The following is a 23,333-nucleotide window of genomic DNA, read 5'->3' on the forward strand; positions in this document are numbered from 1 at the left end:
AAGAAGTTTTGAGGAGCAGCACTGTCGCATGACCTTTCAGTAATTCTGCTGGCATGTCAAAATGTTTAGATCACATCCATGAAGTATAACACAAACTAAAGGCAGTGTGGTTTAATGTGGGTAGTACGGTATGGCAGAATGGGTTATGGACCAATGCTCAGGAAACCACTGGGGTCTAGCCTTGATTCTGCCCCTAACAGGCTACATGAATTAGTATCTCAGCTATAAGGAGAATGGACTAGGTCAGGCATTCTTTTAACCTGGGGTTTGTGAACTTGTGTTAAAAAATATTTTGATGATTGTATTCCAATATAATCGACTTCCTTAGTAATTCTATACACTCTATGCATTTAAAAATATTATTCTGAGCAAGGGTCTCTAGGCTTCATCAGACTGCCAAAGGGGTTGATGGCACAATAAAAACCTTAAGGACCCCAGGATCAGATAACTTCCAGGATTCCCCTCAACGTAAAGCAGATGGCTAAGCAGATGGAACTCACTCCAAGAAACAAGCAATAGGAGAAAAGACTACCTCAATGGTTGCTGATGTTTTAAAAAATAATCTGAAGCTGCTAAAACTAGAAGTGAGGAGACTGGGGGATAGGCAAGCCTAAACATGAAGTAATGTTCAAGGACTGTTTTCTTTTTTTTTTACATATTTACATCCTCAGTGTTCTAGCGTAGCACCTTGAGTATCGCAGGTTCTTAATAGAGGCTCATTCTACACTGAGAATAAAAGGCAACAGAAAACTGTGGCTAAAAAAATCATCGCTATGGGAAGAGCAGCACACTGATGTGACGCTGGTGATGCTGAGGTGGCCCAATTGTTCTGGATCGCACTTTGAGTATGAGGCTTGAAAAGTAAATAGACTGTCTATGCCCTTTGACTCAGAAATGACCCGACTGGACGTATCCCCAAAAGGACAAAGTCAGAAGCAAAGGTTCAGTATTTACCAAAATATGTAAAGCAGCAATTTTTACCTGGGGATAAAGTAGATGGCCGATGACTGGGGAGTAGCTAAAAAAACTACAGTATATGGATGTAATGGAATATCATTATGCAGTAAAAAATGACCAAAAAAAACCCCCAAAGAATTTCAGAAAACACGGCAAAGTTTGTAAGAACTGATCAAGAACTAAATAAGTAGAATCAAAAGAACAATACATATATATATGTGTATATGTATATAAAATGACCACAACCATGTAAATTAGCAGATTACTAAAAGTAAGTTCAACTCTAAGTAACAGAAAAATCAGTGAGGGGCCCAGAGAATAAATAATAAAACAAAACTCCTCTCTCGGCAGAGAATGCGAGGACTACTACAAAAAAGGTGGTATACGTTGTCAAATATGACCACTATAAGGGATATTTTTGTTTAACTGCTTTTCTTCATCACCAGGGAGGGTTCAATCTGGAAGAGGCAGAGTTTGAAAAAAGTATGACAAAGAGACAAAAGGAATCAAGAAAAAAATATTTTTTAAAAAGTCAGGTAGCAAATGGATAGGGGAGCAGCCCACCATCAATGTCTAAACATGAATCACAAAACAATCATGAGATTCCTTTAGTTTAATCAGTTTTTCAAATGACTCATCACTATGGCAAAGTTTTGATTGGGGCAGAGAAAGGAAAGAGGGATAGTTTAGGAGCATGGGGCATCACTTGAGAGAGCAGGCCACAGGCAAGAAGGCAGAGCCCCTCAGGAGGTAGTATGATAGTAGTAGAGGATTTTAGATAGCCAGGAAAATATAGGGGTGCTAATCCCCTGGAGGATGGAAGCGGTAGGGATGAAGGAAAATGGTCGTGGCATACCAAGATTGGTGGAGCAGGTCAATGTGGAGCTCAGAAAAGAAGGTAGGATGGTGTCAAACTACTTACTTACAGCAGGCCTCTTCTTTACTCAAGGACAAGGAGGTTCTTACTGAACTCTTCTTGGATCCCTGCCCATCACGAACCAAGGGAATGGGCAAGCTGGCAGCACTGAGCTGGCTGTGGGCTGACACTGGGGGTGCTTCACAAGATGCCTCAAGCAGTACTATGCCTAGAGCATTTTCTGCCTCTCAAAGGCTTGCACAAAAGCAGTTCTGCAAGAATTATACTAGTTACTGTGGACTCTTCTGTCCTAAAGACTATTAACCAGCCCAGAAAGAAACTAAGTCATGAACCGGCCTGCATTTGGAAAAATCAGCCATCGCAGATGAAGTGGGCTCCTATTTCTTTATCATCCCAATCAGGAAGCCCAAATTACTGGAACCACCCTCTACTTCCACATTATTGTATGGTTAATATTCATTATTATGACCCTAAGGTCTTTTAATTTCTTTATTTCATGATCAAAATTAAATTATATCTACTTTATTGTCTAATGTTAAATGTATTTGATTAATTCTAATTATCCAAATATTGGCAATCCATGTATTAGTAGCAGTGAGGCAAAGTAAAAAGCAGAGCAGGAATCAAGAAAGCCCAGGTTCAAATCTTAAGTCTGACACAAGGGTAGCTGTTCGAATATGGGTAAGTTACTTACCTTCTTAGAGACCCAAGCAAACCTCCAAAAGAAGTTACAGATGAGTAGCTGAATTTTCTCCCTGCTCCCCCCCCATAATTTATGCACAGAATAACTCAATTAATAAGAAATTAACTAGAATTAATAAGAATAAACAATTCTTTAACTATTCTGGATAAATGGGAGTCTGCTGACTGACTAGCCGGTTCACTAAGGGATGGAAACTGAAGGAAATGCTCCTCAAATTCTGTAACCTCAGTAGCTAATTTAAAATTGCACACATGGGCAAAGCTGAAAATAGATGTAAGAAGAGGGCTGGAAAAAAAAAAAGAGAAACTGATGACAGAAGCCAGGTGAAATATGACTGGCCATGCAGTCCCTTGTGGATTCGAGTGTCAGGTTTCCTTGATCTTGGTCTCTAAGAGTCTTACAATACTTAGGTTAAAAAAAATTAATTTTACAAATACAAGACAGGAGTGCAGCTAGATAATAGTTTTTCTGATTAAGATCCAGAAGGTTAGTGGAATCAAATCTGAATACAGGTAAAGAGCCCGACATAGCAGGCAAAAATATCTAGAGCAAGTTTAGCGTTCAGAAAGAGACAAGTTATAGTCTCACTGTATTCTGTTAGTACTCTGGTCAGTCTATACCTAAAGTACAGTGCTCAGTTTTGCTCATCATATTTTACGAAGGACACAATTTGAGGGTAACCAGGATAGGCTTTGGGATCACGCTGTATGAGTAATGGTTGAATGGACTGGTGATATTTAGCCTAGAACTGTTTTCAACTACTTGGAGCATTGTCACATGGAAGAAAGATCACATTTGTTCTGTTTACCTCAAATGGAAGAAAAAGAAGCCATGAGTGGAAGTTGCAGAGGATGAGATTTAGACATGATATAAGGAAAAATTTCTGGAGAGACTCAAGAGTAGATTAAGTTGCCTCAGAAGCTAGCAGGTTCTCCTCCTTCTTTAGATCCCTTCCATCTACTATGGATTTATCTTGTACTATGTTATCACTCAGTGACAAAAAATCTGTCACACAGTGACATGTTGTCTCCTCCATAAAGACGTAAACTTCAAGGGCAGGGGCTACTATTGTCTTTTAAAGAAATGTCCCTAGCCTGCCTGGCACTTAGGAAGCACATAATAAATGCTTAGTGACATCACAGCTTGGATCATTGTGTGCTAGGAATATTGTAGAGGAGACTAGGTGGCCTCTGAGGCCCCTTCCAACTATGAGTCTGACAGTGGCATGTCAGAGAGAATAGGGAATGATCAGGTGTTATCAAGGATGCATCTGTTACTGACTTTGTGAGAGTTATCACGACCAAGCCCTTTGTTCATTGTTGTCCTCAGGACCTGAGGAAGCCCACAACTGGCATCACAACTCAATATGTAAGACTTCCATAGAGACACACACAACACAGGGAAATAAACAAAGATGAACTGGAAAACCACATCGAGAACACAAGCACCACACCACTTTGCCATTAAGAGGAGGTCACTCTTTTTCCTACTCTCTTATACCAACACACACGATTCTAAAACTCATGTAATGAGTCACCTTCAAAAACCAGCTCAGGGGTCCTGGTTCTCCATGGCTTTTCACACGGTCTATAAAAGACTTCTAAGTAAGCTTGGCTGCACAGAGAGAGAAGGATGGTAGAGTGGTTAGAATGGCAGACTAGAGTCAGGATGACCTGGGTTCAAATTCTATTTCAGAGATTTGTTAGCAGTGTGACCCTTGACAAGCCATTTAAGCTCTCTGTCTCAGTTTCTTCTGTAAAATGAGGATAACAACAGCATTTATCTCACAACACTACTGTGTAAAGAAAGGCACACACGTACACACACATCGTTATCATTGCTAGCTTCGGTTTTCTCATCCTCTATAAGTAACAGCCTTGCTTCTGTGATTACGGCTGTATCGAGCACCTTTCTAAAAGTCCTGAACAAAGTGCCCTAGGATTTATGGCAAAAGCAGATTCAGAAAGGTTAGATTCAATACTCACTCCTCACCCAAGATAAATATCTATCTATATCTATACATCTATATATCTATAGGCTTCTCTCTCTGCTTCTCATCTGTCTTCTCCTCAAACATCTCTGTGACCTATCTCTAGAACTATAAAACACCTTGGGTTGTGAATGCGTAGGAAAATACAGATTTCATTTATAAATGTTATGCTAAAATTATCACAGTTTACACATTTATAATATGCATTTAAATAGTGAATTTTTCCACTGCTACTACTCAGCCCTAAATCATTAAGCGAGAAGGCTTCTGTGTTTTTTTTAGTAGTCTAAAAGATCAAGTAAGATCATTATAATATTCCATCAGAATATTGGATCAGAAAAGCAATATTGGAAAAGTCCACCCCAAGTTCAATTCTCCGACCTAACCAGCAACAGCTGTGAATAATCCTACTGGAAGCATGTCTAAGAGCAAACGTGTCTTTGCCCTCTGCAGCACTCGCTCACAGTGCTTAGAAGATACACCTCAATCAATAATAAACCAAGAAACACTTATCAAGCAACAGTTACTGTTCAGAACTATGCTAGGTGCTGTTAGAAATAAAAGAAATACAAGGCACTTTTCCCCTTTCTTAAAGTACTCATTTTGTGGAAGAAAAGTCTCATATACATGAATAACTAAACAAAATCACATGACAGAATATAAGCAAAGATTACAGGAGTACAGCTCTTCCCACAGAGAAGCTCGGAGATAGGAGAGACCCGAACGTGTTAGATTAGTCTGTAACCTAACTTAGCCTTGAAAGAAAAGCAGAATTTTGGTAAGCTGAAAAGAGGACATTAGCTATTCCTGCTTGGAGAAATAACGTAAATGAAAGCACAAAAAAAAGAATGATTCTGGAGGAAGAATAACGAGACTGGTCTGATTAGAGTAGATGATCCTTACTGGGGAGCATTAAAAGATAGGGTTGGCTACAACAAGTTGGCTAGATCCAAGGCCCTGAATGCCAAAGACAGTACATGGAACATCAAACATACATTTAGGCTTAGGACTAGGAATGAGCAGGCAAAATAGCCAAGCTCTAAATACTCTTTGCAGTATGTTGGTGCTTACAGTAAGTGTGTGCCTAAATGAGACTCAGTGCTTTGTAAGAGTTCTTTTGGGAGAGGAGTTAGACAGTTCTTGCACTTATGAATAATATGCAGGTATATAAGGATTATGGATTATGCTGAAAATCAAGGAGATAAAGCAAAGGAGGTTTAGAAAGGTGTTTTTTGATCTCAAAATGTGAAAAATGTTTAGCATAGCTTGGAGGGGAATCATTGGAGAAATGGCCATATCAGAAGCAATATGTGAAAAACTTCATATAATACAGAATCTCAATTGTGTATGCTCCAAAAAGCTGACTTTTTAAATTACATCATTATCAAAATTAGCTGTGCTCTCTGCTAAAAGGATTTCCCCCTACACAGTATGATTTGTAATTACCTACCATAAAATGTTTTAAAACAAGTTTTTCTTAATTTTTTTAACTCCATCCTTATATAAATTCATGCCACACAAAATGCATTTCACCATAGCAACAATTCTACATCAACTCCTACACTAATGTTAGAAAAAGGGTCTATAAAAGCCACTGATATTTCAGAGCATCCAGAAATGTATTCTTCGGTGAGGATAAAACAGAACATTTATTTTGCAAAAGTTTTAATATGGTGGTTCATAATTTCTGAAAACTTTCTTGTAATTTAGTAGAAATGATATTTCAGCTTCCCAAAGGATATCCTATTAAATAGCATAAGCTTTTTCAAAACCAATAAAAATGGTTAAGATAAATTAATTATTCAAGTTGTGCTAGCAAAGGATTAAAGCAATTTGTAAACGAAATAGAAACCAAATTAGAGAAACTCCAAATGGTTCAATTATACTATTTTTCCAACTAAAAGTCCCTATTGGTATTGTGGGAAATGAAAAGAAACATGTTTGCATGGTATTTTTTAAAAGCATTCATGTTTATTACTTTAATCTAATGAATGAGGCCATGTATGCATTTTCCTAATAAGAACTAAGGTTAATGAAATTAGTTATCATGAAAGTTCAACATTATTAATTAAATGTAATATTAAATGTAATATTAAAAAAACTATGAGATTTATTCTAAGTTACAAAAGTCCCAGTAACACCTGGCAGACTTTAACCCAGTAACACCTGGCAGACTTTAAGCCTGACTGAATACAAGTAGACAATCTACTCCTGCCTGGAATAGACATGAAGTTGGGGAGATATTGTTTCCCTGCAATGTCCCTACTCTTGGTGGCAATTCCCTATAGTCAAAAGGTTTGTAAGCATAATACCAGATCTATTCAAGATTATGGTTAGAGGAACATCCTAGGCTGCCTAAAATTAAGCTATTAGGCATAGGACTTTAGACCAACAACATTAAGTTAAGATCCTTTTATTCTTAGTAATACTATGGAGACAATTAGGTCAAAAGATTGTGAAGTTAGCAACATAAATATTATCCATGTCTCAGTTGGCTTTTGTTTAAAAAAAAAATTCTTTTGTGGTCCATATTGTAAATTCTTGAAAAAGATGTATCACCTGACCAAAAGTTTGAATTGCTTTACCTGTTATAAAATGTTTTAAAAATAAATAAAAATAAATTAAAAAAAAAAAAAAAGTCATTAGAGTTCTAGGTCCTTACTATTAAAAGATCAAAATTACACATTAGAAAAAAAATTGGAGAAGTAATATGTGTTGGGGGAGGGGAAGGATCAAGGGAAGAGAATGAGATGCTAGTTAATGAAATATCACTGCACATCACTGTACTATGACTCTAATGCCATCCGTTCATTTGGACATTTATATGAATATGAGATTTTAAAAACTGAGGTAACAAGAATTGATAACTAGGGCAAATCCTTTATTTGCCAAATACTTCAGTCAGCATATGATTTATCACCAGGAATAGCACTGACAGGGGCACAGCACCATAGAGAAAACCATATTCTAGTGTTGATCCTCGTAAAATGAAAACTCAGGTAAATGATTAATTATGCATTTGACATGTGTGTGTGTATGTGTGTGTGTGTGTGTGTGTGTGTGTATTCACACATATATATAAAATCAGGGTCAAAAATTAACCTTATCTACTTGGATTTATCATAATACAATACTTACTGATAAACATGTACTATTAGGAACATACTGATCCTGCTCTCCCAATAACACATCAATCACAGGATGCCGACCATTTTTTATCACGATTTTTCTCTCTTCTTGCAAAACTGGTCTGCAAAAGGAAATACTTAAATTCAGTATGTTTGAAAATGTTATAGAAAACATTTTAAAACATAATAAAATAAACTTAAGAAATAAGCAATATAAACAGAAATTTCAAACTTCTTAAAGACTGTATTTCAAGAACACGATTTTAAGTACAAAGGTCATTTTATTTATTAAAAAAAAAGATAGCATTTGAAAAGAAAAATGACCAAAGAGCCATGGTGTGATGGAAGAAGCGCTTGCTGGAGATTCGAATGTAGATTTTGGTCTCCAGTCTGTTCACTATGTCACCTCTCCAGGCCTTGTTGCCGTTTTCAGTCATGTGAACCCATCTGGGGTTTTCTTGGCAGAGATACTGGAATGCTTTGCCAGGCCCAGTATTCTCTCCATTTTCCCACTGAGCTGCTCCCTCAAGGCCTTGCTTCCTTCATCTCCCATGGCTTTAGGCCCCACTTTCCCCCAGATTAAAGCTTTTCACCTCTAATCTCACCATGCTGCTAATGAAGCCTTGACTGACCTGACCTCCCTCAGCCTCATCTCCCCTCTGATTGTGTTGGCCAGTGGAAGACAGAACTTCCCTCCTTACCCTACTCTGCACCTGCTGCTGCTCTGCCTGGATCAACTCTACAGAAAATGAGAGTTCCCCTACCCCACCTCCTTTCCTGCATCCTCTTGCATGGTCTGCCCCGACCCATTAGAATGTGAATTCTTTGAGGGCAGAGATTGTCTTACTGTTGGTTTCTTCTTTTAATTAAAAAAAAAATTGTGAGGCAATTGAGGTTAAGTGAGTTGCCCCGGGTCACAAAGCTAGTAAGTGTCAAGTTTCTGAGGCCATATTTGAACTCAGGTCCTCCTGACTCCAGGGCCAGTGCTCTATCCACTGAACCACCTATTTATTTATTAAAGCCATCCCTAGCACTTAACACATAGTAGCTGCTAGGTAGCAAAGTGGATAGAGTACCAGGTCTGGAGTCAGGAAGACTCATCTTCCTGCGTTCAAATCTGTAAAATGAGTTGGAGAAGAAAATGGCAAACCACTCCAAGTATCTCTGCCAAATGGGGTCACAAAGAGTCAGACAAGACTCACAATGACAACAACAACAATGACAAATAAATGTTTACTGGGTTAGAGAAGAGGGGATCAGGGTGAGGAGAAGAGAGCCAGTAGGAGCAAGGCCACCTTAAAAAAAATAATTAAAGCAAAGTAACTGAAGGCATAGAAAGTCCTGTCTGGATGCTTCATTATGTCATCTGTGGCAGAACCTCCACAACCTACAAAGATTCCCAAGAGCAATCCAGTTACAGACTCTACTTGCTGTCTGAGGACCAAGATAAGCTAGAAAGGTCCATCACTAGTCTGGCTATTGGATAATGCATTTTTTGGCCACAGAAACGCTAAAAGACAACATAAATCTTTTCTGCTCTACATTCTCCAAAAGCTTGCTCAATTCTGTATTTTCCTTTTTATTTATCTTATTAGATTTGTCCCACTCAGAGAGGAATATTAACATTTCCTACTATAACTGCATTGCAATCTGTTCGTTTAGAAACTCAACTAATTGTTACATAATAAATTCAGATGCCGTGCAATTTGGAGCAGAGGTTTAATATTGATTCATTGTTTATGGTCCCTTTAAGCTTAAAGGCAATTTCCTCATTTATCTCTATTGATAAGGTGAGTTTTTATTTTTGTTTTGTCTGACAGCATAAGTGTGTTCCTGCTTTTTGTGGATTTACGTGGTACATAGTAAATTTGGTTCCATCGTCTCATTTAGATTTTAGGCAAGTCTTTCCTTTTTAGATATATTTCTTCTAAGCCAAAGATTGTGGGAGTTTTTTTTCTAATCAATTTTGCAACTTCTGTTTTATTGTTTAATCCATTCACATGGAGTCCTCCAAGTTTTGTTTTCGTTTTGATGTTTTTCTTCTGGTATTTCCAGCATTTTTTAAAAAATCCTTTTCCTCTTTTAAGCCAATGTTACCCCTCCAATCAGTCCCACTCAAGCTAGTGTGGCATGACTCCATGGTCACAGGCACTCTTCCCTGATTTACCTGCCCCCACTCAAGACAGGGAATCCTTTCCTTAGTTTGGGCTTTATTTACTTTATTTTTCCTTTATTTAATAAGTTTTATCTTCTTCCCCTTTCAGTTAAGTAGTTAAACCATTCACCCCCTTCAACTTTTTCTGTTTCTAGTTTTCTATTTCTGTGCTTTTTTTCTAAGACTTTCCTTTGCTCTTTTCGTTACTTCTCTTCCCTTCCTGTCTATTCTGAAATTATATTTGTTGGTTAATGGTCTAAATCCTTACTTATTTCTTCTTTATGTTCCTTTTGGAGTTGGTTCTAAAATACCAGGCTTTAGCCCCCTACTCTAACTGCTGTGTTAATGCCTTTAGAGATCTTGCCCCACTGTACTTTCTTTCTGTTGTCTCACCCTTAGATGTACCAATTTGAATTTTTCTGGTAGACTTGGTACTTCATTGCAATGCATGGACTTAAAAAATTTCCAATGTACTCTTGGGGCAAAACATCTTCCACATCCAGAGAAACAACAACGGAATTGGATCACAGATAGAAACAGACCATTTTCTTTTGTACTATGGTCTGTTTTGTTTTTTGGTTTCTTCCATTCATTTTAATTCTTCTATGCAACATGTATTTAATAGGAAAAAAAATAACAGACTGAAACACTCTAAAAAAAAGGTATCAACTTGCAAGGTATGTAATGTGATAAAAGCATGCTCCACAGTAGAAATAACTGCATCCAAAACTGTGCGGTATGACATTGCCCCCTACCCTCTCTGTGATCACTTACTTCTGTCAAGAGTCTCTATCCAGCATTGCAGTAATGGATTACTCAGAGCCTTTGGCTAAAATAATATTCCAATGCCCTCAGAATGAAGCAATTCTCAAGGAAGATTAAAAGCAGTCCAGAGGTTTAAAACACATAAAAAGTTCCAACAGGAAGGTTAAAAAAAAAATCATTCAGCAAGGAGGTTTCTCTGGAGTCTTAGGAGCTTTTTGAAAAAACTCAAAAACTATTTCTATATTCTCTTGCCCAAATCACCCCAAATTAGGTCCCACACCTCAAGCAAGCCCCTTGGAGACCTGGTCTCTACCAGGAGACACTATCTGTTCTGTAACTGTTTTGTTTAGTCCATTCACATTTAAAATTATGAGAGTTAAGCTTGTGGTTTTCCTCTAAGCTTTTTTTTAAGCTTTTCCTGCAGTGTCTTCAGCTTTTAAAAGGTCCTTTTTTCTTTTAAATCAATGTGTTGTCCAGGCAATTAGTTTTGTTTAAAGTACTATGGTTTGACCCCATTCCAATAGACTCTCTTCCCTACTTACCCGCTCCCACTTCAATATGTCAATACTTTCCTTAGTTTTGGGGTTTTACTTATAGTATCTTCTTCCTTTCCTTTACTTAAGAAGTTATGTCTTTTTGCCTTTCCAGTTAAGTAGATCTGCAGCACAACTTACTTGCCTGAAACAGTCCTGGCTAGTGTTACAGGGAAGGGAGGGAGAGAGAGAAGGTGTGTGTGTGTGTGTGTGTGTGTGTGTGTGTGTGTGTGTGTGTGTGTGTGTGTGTGTGAGAGAGAGAGAGAAGTGTGTGTGTGTGTGTGTCTCTGTGTGGTGGGGAGGAGTGGGGAAGGGGAAAGGTAATTCACACTGCCCCAGTTGTATCAATATCCTGCTCTCATAATACCTTCCCACTGACTATGCCATCTCTTTTCTGGCTCCATTCTCCCATACCCTTCTGGGTGCTGACTGGATGCCTAGGAACTTTCATGTCCCTTCTCCTGAGACAAGACGCTGTTCAAGGAAGCACAACACTTACCAGACTCGCTGTCTGTACTTACTAACTTCCCCAAGGTGCAGCACACATGAGGTCTGCATCTTTAAAGGCGTCCCTACCCCATGGTGTTAAGACCCTCTCGCCAGTTCCAATCCCTCCCTTCTGAGTCATCTCCCATTCTTCTAAAGCCCCTCTTCTTAATGAGACTCATCATCAGTCTGCTGTTTGCCGGTGGACTTGATAAGGGCACATCACGCAGCTGCTGCCATCTTCTCCCTTTCCTCTGCCCATCTGCGGATTCTCCCACTCTAATTCTGTCCCATAAAATACAGATTCACCTGCACAGGAGTTGTGAGGCTTCATTCTTCTACCTCCATCTCTCCTATTTCTTTAATTTCACTTAACATCTCTATTCCCTTGGGCGCTTTTAAAAACACTTGACAACTCTCCTATCACCTCCACCTGCTTTTTTTCTAACGCTGCAGGCCAGTTCTTTTTTCCCTTTTTCTCTCTTTAAAATAAACTCTAAACATGGTAATTAATTTCATTATCTATTCTTTTCTTTGTAGTTATGCTTATTTGCCATTCTTATTTCTAAATACTTGTATCTTATTGTCTGGGGTGTTTTCAAGTCAAGTATTCTGTTCATATCTTTTTTGGGGGAAGGGAAAGAATGATCACCTTTTTTCACTGATGATTAGTTACACATCTGCAGAATGTCATTCTAAACTTTAGACTGAGCTCCTTTGCTTTCCAGAATATACTATTACATTATTATCACTATTCTTTGCAGTTTCTGGTGGGTGTGGAATAAAATCTGTGATTTGGATTTAAACATCTTCATCCTGACTGAATGCAGAACTTGGTGTCACTGGAACCACTAAATTTAACCACTGTATCTTGGAGTCTGACATACAGAGGGTTACTCTTGCTTGCTTCTGTCTGGAGATGACTGGATTCTTTCAATTAGTACCTCGATACCTGTATTCAGTGTTCTGCAGAGTATTCTTATATTCTTTCTTGTATCAAGGTGCTCAGGATTTTTTGTTCAATCGCATTATTCTGGGAGACCTACGATCCTTACGCTGCTCCTGCATATGCTATCCTGTCTTCAAGGTGATGTCTTGTGTTTTCTTTCATTGTTTGCTTCTCTTCTCACAGATTTTCCTCTACTTCAGTATTTTATATATCAAACCTAATATTTTATCTTTTGCTTCCTTAGAGAAACTCTCTACCATGGATTTGATTTTTTTCCTAGTCTACTAATTTTTTTTTTAAATTTCTGCCTTTAGAGTTAAAAATTCTGACATATATTCATCCCAAATTTCTTCTCTCATGTATTTCATTTCTTTTTCTGGACTTGTTCCACAATTTCTTTTTGTTTTTCCCTCACTCTTTTGGTATTCTACAGATATGAGAATTAGCTCACTTTCTTTTGCCTTGTAATATTTGTTAACAGAGTTATGTAATCTCTGAGGATTTAGTACTGAGTCTTCTTTTCAGTGTTAGGATCCTTTCTGTTCATTTATCTGCTTGTGCTTCAGAGGTAGCTTGTTGGCAAAGTGGATACAGCTCTGGGCGTGGTATCAGGAACATGTGAGTTCAAATCCAGCCTCAGACACAGACCAGATGTGGGACCCTGGGCAAGTCACTTAATCTCTGCTTGCTTGAGTTACCTCTTCCTCTAAATGGGGGTAATAACAGTACCTGTTTCTCAGGGTTATTGTGAGGATCAAATGAGACAGTAATTGTAAAGCACCTGGCACAGTGCCTGGTACACAGTAAGTACTCTATAAATATGAGATTATTATTATTTCCTGGGTTTTGATTTTTCCTTCTCATGAGATCTTTGATGTTTTTGCATTTCCCTTTCTATTACTCAGACTTTCTGATTCCTCCCCTCTCTGCAGGGGGGGGACATCTCTGGGGCTGTATCAGAAAGCTGCCTCAACTTCTGCCCATGGTTTCATTCAGACTTATGTTTAGGCTTCACCAGTCTCTGTCCAGATCCCAGTAGCTCCTGGAGGGACTGTCCCCAGCTGGGTTTCAGTTCCCCTTCCTTCAGGCCCAGTGTAGCCCCTCGTGCTTGCCCATTGCCGTCCTTACTCTCTTAGCTCTCTCTACATCCTTCTTTGATTGAGGCTAATGAGTGTCTTCCACTTTTTGCAGGAGGGAGAAGAATGGGAAGAATATTCTGAGAAGAGTCTCTGGTCCTTAACCTAGGACCAGTTCAGGAAAAAGGCAGCACACTTCCTTCTCTATTCTGTCTCATATGGGAGATGCAATGCAAAATCAATGTCTGCAGCTTCTTGCCAGGGGGAAGCAGGGAGTGAGTGAAGTGTGCCTGCAAAGTCTCAGCAGCATCCAGAAAGGAACCTAATATAGGCCTTGGGCGTGAGCCTGTCTATCAGGGTCTATCTCTTCCAGGAGTATAGATGCTATTTTCAGGAAAGAATGCTGTGTCCATTTTAAGTATTGGGATTAACTTCTGCTAATTCATAAATATTTTACCTTATTGGGGGATCTCTGAATGAATGAAACACAAAGCATTATAAATCCTTATAAACATACACACATATTTATGTACGTATACCATTAGAAAGCAATACAAATGTGCACAGTACAAATCACTGTGCTAAGTACGGAGGATACACATAGAAAAGTAGAGACATTCCCCTCCAGTTACTAATAAGATTGTACAGTCCCATAATCTTCAAGGGGTAGTGATGAACCCGATGGCATGCATCTTCTTCTCTGAGTTTGTTTTTTGGTGTTTATTTTTTCTTTCAAGTGTCATTGATGGGTGTGATATTACCACTTATGAAATTACATCCTTTTCTAATGCTTAAACAATCTGACAATGCCGAAAACAGCGATGTCAAGAAATCCTCCCCTCTTCCCTACCAATCAGGTCTTCCATAACTGTGGCTGTTTATTGGGCCATGGGTTAAAGCACCTGCAGAAACAGTCACATCTCCATAAAGGCTGCTTCCTGGGTCGAGAGGGCAGAAGTGGCCTTGGGAGCAACAACATTTCCATGACTTTGGCTTACCAAGCATTACTGGCAGTTAGTCAGTGACTGGTATTCCTGTGGACAGTGGGACCCTATAAGTAACTGCTCCCCTCCACAACAGCAGGATTCGTTATCTGGGGAGCAAAGCTAATCCCACTGCGTTTGGGTTCAGGACCTCTTGGGCTGCCTCCAGTGGGCTCTGAGAGGAAGTGATGGCCTGAGCTGCTGGCAGTGAGTTGGCTTTTGTCCTTTTTCAGCTTATGAATTCAGCTGCAGTTGCTCTATGACTAACATATGATTCCTCTTTCTGGCTCGGTTGCTTTCTCTCCCCCACCCCAAATTAATGGGGACTGGGGAAAACATCTAAAATATCACCTTGTTCTTGTGACCCTCAAATTAAAACTAAAATGTTTCTGAAGTCATCTTGTATTAACTCTTTATTTAACAATACAAAACATAGTCATTCCTTAACTCCAACAATTATAATATGATTTTTCAAAAAAATTTTTAATATATGCTACAGAGAAATCATTAAGATTTAGGATGTTTGCTGGTACATGAAACATTTTTGAAATTCATCCTATTAGTAGGAAGCACAACTGAAAAACCAATTTACTTACCAACATTTTAAATTAATAAGAAGTTCAAACTGGTCTGTTCCTTTAAGTGGTCTTTCTTTTAAAAAAATTGCTGGCCTTTTTGTTTTGGGAAAATACTTATATGATCGTACCATATTAAGCTTAATTGAGAAATATGTTCCTTTTCAATATAAAACCTCAAAACCGTAAGTGGTTTTGAGCTGTGAATTATTTAATCTTTCAACAATGAATGAGATGTTATTTGTTTTTCCCTCTATAAATATGATAATGAAAAACTTGCTATCCAAGGAGCCCCAAACTGAAAAGTCCCGTCTACACCTTGCAAATAGTAACTATTCAGTGTGGAATAATGCATTAGAGTTGGAGTCAAAATACCAGCTGCATGACCTCACTGACCTGTTTCCTCATCTGTCAAATGAAGGTGCTGAAGGAAAATTCCTAAAGATTACTTCTCACACTGACTTTTATAACAAGGTAATAATTTCTTAGCTGATTGAAAAGTCAAAAACTAATTGACATCTTGGATAACAAATGGCATGTGATGTATTTTTATTTTTTATGTGACTTACTTCAACCTGTATATTTATCATTCATTATAAATTATGTGGTAGATTTTTCTTCTCAACTAAAGAGAGGACCCAAGTGAGCTGCCTTAAGGAACTCAAGAACCTTTGTTGTTGTTCAGTCATTTCAATTGTGTCTGATCCTTTGTGACCCCATTTGGGATTTTCTTGGCAAAGAGACTGGAGTGGTTTGCCATTTCTTTCTCCAGCTCATTTTACAGATGAGGAAACTGAGGCAAACAGGATGAAGTGACTTGCCCAGCTAGTAAGTATCTGAGGCAAAATGTGAACTCAGGAAGAGGAACTGTCCTGACTTCAGGCTGGCTCTCCATCCACTGTGCTACTGAGCTGCCCACAACCCTTTACATAGCAGAAAAATCAGTCGCTCTCTACTCAAAGGGTCAGATATGTCCTGTCCAAACATGTGACAAGTGCGCTCCCCTCTTCTCAATCCAGCAATCTGGGCATCCAGAGGGTTTCTGCTCTGGTGCTCTCCCACCCCACTCCAGGTCTGTCTTCTCCCATGTTTAGGTATTCTCTTCTTGCTCTTGGCTTGAAAACAGCTTTGAAATATCCTCTCATGTCTCCTAAAGCTCATATCTAGTACATTCTAGCTCTTCTAGAAAGAAATATTTACATGTAGTAAAAAGATAAGCTGTGGCAATCTGGCTTGGTAGAAAAAGAATCAGGTTTGGAGTCAAAGGCCTGGGTTCAAATCCTATCTCAGGTACTTTTTAGCTACGAAATCACAGTCAAGTCATTTAACCTTGATGAACTGCAAAAATAAGGGTGTTGGACTAGATAACTTTCAGGCTTCTTTCAGCTCTATCATTCTATAAAGGACAATTATACCTATAATAACGAGCTCACAGAGTTCCTGTGAGGATACCATTAGTATGTAAAGCACTCTGTTAAAATACCATATATGTTCAAATACACACACACACACACACACACACACACACACGTATCGCTGTTACTACTACCACTAGTAATAATATCTACAGGAGGTTATTATCTGCCTGCCTCAAGTCTCTCCCCACTGCAGTCCATCCTCATTCAGCCATCAATGATTTTCCTAAAGGGCAGGTTCGATCATGTCATTCTCCTCCCTATACTCAATAAATTCCAGAGGCTCCATGTCACCTCGGGGCAACACAAAATGCTGTCTGCCATTCAAAGCCCTCATAACCTGACTCCTTCCTACCTGTTCAATCTTCTTAGACCTCATTCCCCACCAAGTACTGGACATTGGCCTTGTGGCTGCTCTACAATTAAACACTCCCTCTTCTCAGCTCCAAGCATTCTTTCTGACTGTTTCCTCATGGCTGAAACCCTCTCCCTCCTCATTTCCAACTATTGGCTCCCAGCTAAAATCCCATGTTCTATAGGAAGCCTTCCCCAACCCCTCTTAATTCCAGCACCTTCCCTATCAGTTTTTTTTCCTTTTTATCTTGTTCACAGCTTGTGTGTACACATTTGTTTGCATATCTTCCCCCTCATTTAATTGTGAGCTCCTTGAAGGTAGAGACTCTTTTACCTCTTTGTGTAACCCAAGAGCTTAGCACAGAGCCTGGTGCATAGTCAGTAGGCTCTGAACAAAGATTGATTGATTTACTGAGATGCAAAGTAAGGGAAAAGGGAAAGAAGCCAAGAAAAGCCATGATCAATTTTTATTCTTATGATAGAAACAATCGTGCGTAATAGAAAGAGCACCAGACTTGGAATGAAACTCCTGGATTCAGCCATATATTAGCTCTGAGACCTGGGGTAACTCCCTTTGCCCCCCAGGGACAAGTATGACTGAATTTCTCTCAGTACTATCACTCTATGAGTAGTAGGAGGGCTTTAGGGTCTCAGATGGCAGGCAGTGTGGCAACACATCATTCACCTTCCAGCTTACTCAACCCACTCAGACTTTAAAAATCACAGGCATCATCATAAAAGAATATCTAAGTCTTGGCTCATATCATTTCCCTTAATACTATACCAACAAAGGAAAGAAAGGGCAACACATTGTTTTAAACATTTCATCACACAGAATAGAAATCAATCAAACTGATTATAGCTAGTGCCCTGCTGAAGTTACAATAAAAGATCTGCCTTGAGCCAGGTGTGGTGATATGCACCTGTAATCCCTACAACCAAGGAGGCTGCTTGAGCTGGGGAGTTCTGAGCTATACTGGGTGCACCTAAAAGTGACTGGGTATCCCCATGAAGTCCAGAATAAATATAATGAGCCCCCCAGGAGTGACTGAAGAGCATGGATAGACCACCAGGCAGCCTATGGACTGGTAAAGCAGCCCAGAACAGAAATGAAGCAGGTCTAAGCTTCCATGTTAACCAGCAGAGGGATCTGGCCTCTGAAAGGCCAGCTGACTTCCAGTCTGAGCAAAAGAAGATGAAGCCTCAAAAAAGACCTACTTTGAGATAAGATAATAAGCACGAGCTGTTCATCCCCACTGATAAAACAATGCCAAATGCACAATACACATGTCATATCTAATTTTACCACAGGACAAATAAACGAGTAATCTTATTTTTTATATAAAACTCTAAAAGAGAGAGAAAATGACTGACTGATTTAAAACAATAAGAAAGAGATATGAATAAAGCAGATTACCTGCAATAATCCCCTTGCTTAGCGACCTTGGCCAGTGAAAAAATGCAGTCGACAGTTGCTAAGTGATGAACCGCTTTACACAGAGAGTGATAGTGTTCACTGAAATGACTGCAGAGATACAAAAACAAACAAGAAAAGTGAACACATCGATTTCTGATGGCTAGACTGGTCACATCAAACATAACATCTTTATTTCACCTTTTCAGGCACAAATTCAGGTCATCTCACCTGGGCATGCTCAAGAAGCCCCTGAACACAGCCCCTGAATCTCCCATCTTATTTTCTTAGCAAGACAACCACCGGAACATGCAGGTTCCTTTTTTTTTTATTGTTTGGGGGTGGAATGATACATATTCATAAATACAAAATTAATAAAATACTGTGTATATAAGCAGATCATGTTTCCATTTTTACACCACACCTACTAATATTGCAATTCCTTGATCTAGTAAGAATTTCTTTTTTGAAAAAACAATATAATTCTCTTATTTGTTTCCTATTTTTAAATCACATTCATTTCAAAATATATCCCCTATCCTTTCCCTAACAAAAGGGCCTTCTCTGGGTAACAAACATTTTAAAAGATAAAAAAAAATCCAATTTTGCAAAATCAATCAATAAATTGAAGGTCTAACAGTATATGCAATACTTCTTCAAAAATGGACAAACAGCAAGTCCATCATCCTCTCGCTTTGCACTGGAGGGAGCCTTGACTTGGAGCTGGAAGGGAGAAAGCACATTTAGATCTTTGAAATCAGGCAGCATGTTAATGAAATGCAGGATGTGATGTTGTACAAAAGCTTTTTAAAACACACTTTGCTATTCTGAAAATACCAAGGACGGTTCCCTTTCTATTCTCACTTGTGTCACTACTGTCTGTGTTGTAAGGGTGCTGTTCTTGAGAGCATCCTCCCCTTTGAACCAAGTTTCCTTGCTGGGACTTTAAATCTTGCCTGTCCTTTTCCTGAACCCTGAAAAAACACTCCAGCCAAACCTATGATACATATGGGACTAGGTCCAGCACTGCTTTTGTTATCTGTTGCTTCCTCCTAAAGTTATCATTTTTTATTCAATACCTTTATTGGTCCTGAGTATTTATTTGCCATTGATCAGAATCAGTTACAAAATAGTAGTTATCTTCATTGTTTTTTCCACCTTTCAAGAATGAATTTTTCATCAGTCAAATCAAGAACTTGAAGGCTATTTTGCTCTCAGAAAAAAGGGAAGGCTCCATCATATGTCCAGATAGCTGAAATCCACAATTAATATTACATTATGCCTCCATGTCTCCTCTATGATCTACTTCTGGGGCTTGGCATCCACCCTTTTATTCTACTTAGGGTGATCTGTGTTCCAGTCCAACCACAATAGTGTGTGTGTGTGTGTGTGTGTGTTTTCCTGCTGGGTATACTAGGGGATGGGAATGACTTCAGAGTCAGGAGGCTATCTTACCTCAAGTGTATGAACCTAGACAAGTCATTTAGGATCAGAAGATTCTAGATTTAGAGTAGAAACGGTCTTAAGAGGTTGGCAAGTACAGTTCCTCATTTTACAGATAAAGAAACTAAGGTTGATAGATTAATAGCTTACTCACAGTCAAAGAGCTAGAAAGCATCCAAGGCAGAATTTAAATGGATGATTTCACAAAAACTCTACCCTTGGTTTCCACATTTGCAAAATGGGAGTTTGGACTCAATGGCCTCTAGGTCCCTTCCAGCTCCAAATCTAGGATCCTACCAACACAACTGCTTAAGTCAAGGTAAGGTTAGGTTGAGTTTACACAGCTACAAAAGCAGGTAAAATAGGGGAGAATTAGGCTACAATGGATGTAATTGTATAGTACATTGTGTGATTGTGTTAAAGACAATAATTAGCTCTGCAGAGAAGAGTGGGATGTGAATAATCTTCCCACCCTCTGACCACGTACCCCTGGGTAGGCAAGCCAGGTCCACACAAGGCCCCAGTCCTTCCTTTGGAAGCCTCTATACCAGACTGGGTGGCAAGGTAGCACATGGATAGAGCACCATGATCTGAATCAGGAAGACTTGTCTCCATGAGTTCAAATCTGGCCCCAGCTACTAACTAGCTGTGTGATCCTGGGAAAGTCACTAAATCCTGTTTGCCTCAAGTTTTCTCATCTGTAAAATGAGCTAGAGAAGGAAATGGTAAACTACTCCAGTATGTTTGCCCAGAAAGCCCCAAAATGGGGTCACAGAGAGTGGGATACAACTGAAACAACCCAACAACTACTATGTGCCAAGCACTATGTTAAGTGCTAGGAAGACAAAGAAAGAGCAAAAGAGAGTCCCTATTCTCAAGGACTTATGGCTCCTGGTTCCACTCTTAATAACAGCCAGTGACATTATTAATTGAAAAATCAGTAAGAGAATGGAGACTGTGTATTGTGTTTTCAGTATGACCTGCATCTGTGTACTGCAGATAAAGATAGCTCAGTCTACGGCAAACAGAAGTTCCTACAGCTCTATTGGTGGCTGGTTGAGTTTTGGATTAGATTCTGTTCCATGAATATGAATTTAACTGAGAAAAGGAAATATTTTCCTGCTTGTTTGTGAATACACTTCTAATATGTTTGAACTTTTCTTAAGACTTACTATAATTCAATTTTAAAAGAATTTTAAAATGAAATGGTTTCTGAGTCCAACAGAGCACAATCTAGTACTTAGCCTTCTTTTCAGAAAGCAAGCAGGAAATACATTTCTTTTTCACTCACTGATTTCTGACATCTTTTATTTCCTGTAGCATTCTGATCAAAAACAATGTTAATGATAGAAATGCATGTATGCCAGGAAGAGACAAATACACTTGTTGCATCACTAGCTTTTAATTCTTTGATGTTGGGTTCACCTGGGTTAGTAAAAAAAATAAAATAAAATAAGTAATTCAGAAACTATGGCATCTCATTAAACAGTGCTCATGGCAACCAGGGCCTTTTTCTCCTGGGAGTTCTCACTGCAAGAGCACTGGTTAAATCTCAGCCAATGTTTGATTATCTGTGGCAAGAGACAGCAGGGATGGATGCATGGACAACAGAATAAGGTTATATATTTTAACAATTCCTCATCTTAACTACTAATTCTAACATACTGTTCTATGAAATGTTTATCAGTGAAACTAATAAGCAGCCACATAAGTTAACTCCAGCTTTCCTTGCTTCATCTCTCAGCTCTGCTTAATAACCAGTGGGATTGCTAATGAATACAGTAAAACATGTCTGTTTGCCTTTAGTTGAAAAGTTTGCCAAAGTAAGAAAAGAAGAACAGCGTTCGACTTCCTGCCTTCAGTTGGTAAGTAGTGCCAGGTGAGTGTTACTGGACCAGGCCATGAGGGGTTAATCGCAATAGAGTCAGGTACGGGGATCAAGGTATCAGTCTTGACACAGTATTCATCAAGTTGACTGTACAGCAGAAGGGCCCTGGATCAAAACAGCTAATGAAACATAGCTCTGAAGCAGCCTGGAAAAATTCATGACCAGAATCGCTGTCAAAGGCTTTGGTCTAGACTCGCCTGATCAATAACATCCTGTGTAGCCAGCCCTTCTGGATCAAAGTCATTGGACAAGGTGAATGCAGGATGAAAAGGACCTCTTAGGTCTTCCATGCAGAGACAGGACAAATTAGAGGAAGAAACTCAGTGGTGCTGTAAAGGTTGTGTAAATACACAGAAAAGTGGCAGACAAGCTTCAGTATGGACAATATGTTCAGAGACAAATAAATAATATGTGATGTTCAACTCTGAACAGGAAAGGGATCAAGGAATCACTGAAGACTTGATGATGTCAGCCAAAAAAGACTGACTTATACACAGTCAACATTTAGAAGTGAAATTTCCTACGGATCTCTCAAAGAAGATCAAGCATTGTTTTTTAGGTTCTTTTGGTCTCTTTTTCATGGCAATTGTTTTATATAGGTTAAACATAACTAACAGAATTGTTCTAGTCACTATCACTATACTTTTAGCATTTCTCATCTCCCATCTTTAGATGTGAATATCATTTAAATAGATTAAGGTGAAACTGTAAAGTTTTTTTCATTCCATATCTTTTTCTCATTTCTAGTCTTTCTTCTGGTTTTATATTTCTTTTATAAGTGCTGTAACAAGTCAGTAGTCGGATTCTACACAGACAGCAGACAATGCCATTACCCAATTAAGGAAATCTTCACTGCCAATTGCAGGAAGGATAAGCTTGCAACCAAGACACTCCAAGCATTCCCTAGGCTGGTTCCTACCATTTTTGTAACTGCATGCTATCCCCGCTTCCCTTTAAACATTCTATGTTCTGGCTAGGCTGCACTGTTCCCTAACTCTACTTGTCATTCCCTCAAACAAAATGATTCCTGCCCCATTTTCTCCTTTTCACTATCGCACGGCTCCTTGTCTTACTCATATCTGTGTGAAATGTCTTTTCTTTTTAATACTGCAGGCTCCTAAAAAGCATGGTCTAGAGCAGGGGTTCTTTACCACTTCTATTATGTACTCCTTTGGCAAGCTGGTGAGGTCCATGGACTCCATCTTGGAATGGTTTTAAATGCACAAAATAAAATACACAGGATTACAAAAAACAACCAATTTCATTTCAATTAGTTATTAATTGAAATACAATTGTCCAAATATTTCCAAAAACCAAGTTTACAGAAACCAGATTAAGAACTCCTGGTAGAGACCATATTTTTAACATTCCAGGACCTAAAACATGCTTAATAAGTATTTATTGAATTGTACTGAAATGTCCCCTACTGAACTAGGTGACATAGTGAATAGCGGGCTGGGTCTGAAGTCAAGAAGACTTACCTTTAAGAGTTTAAATCTTGCCAGAGACACTTATTAACTGTGTGACCCTATGCAAGTCACTTCACCCTGTTTGTCTCAGTTTCTTCATCCAGAGAAGTAAATGGCAAACTACTTCCATATCTCTGCTAATGGGGTCACAAAGAATCAGGCACAAATGTAAA

The 23,333-nt window shown here is 38.8% G+C and overlaps 1 protein-coding gene across 1 annotated transcript in view; it reads right to left on the bottom strand.

The window, feature by feature from the left end:
* MSH3 (mutS homolog 3) overlaps positions 1-23,333 on the bottom strand; it is a 208,352-nt gene that overhangs the window by 51,077 nt on the left and 133,942 nt on the right. Inside the window, 2 exon segments of the mRNA XM_072606261.1 lie at positions 7,666-7,777; positions 18,364-18,471. Of these exon segments, the coding sequence (XP_072462362.1) occupies positions 7,666-7,777; positions 18,364-18,471 (220 nt within the window).

This window comes from Notamacropus eugenii, chromosome 4 (assembly GCF_028372415.1).
Source record: "Notamacropus eugenii isolate mMacEug1 chromosome 4, mMacEug1.pri_v2, whole genome shotgun sequence".
Lineage (NCBI taxonomy): Eukaryota > Metazoa > Chordata > Mammalia > Diprotodontia > Macropodidae > Notamacropus > Notamacropus eugenii.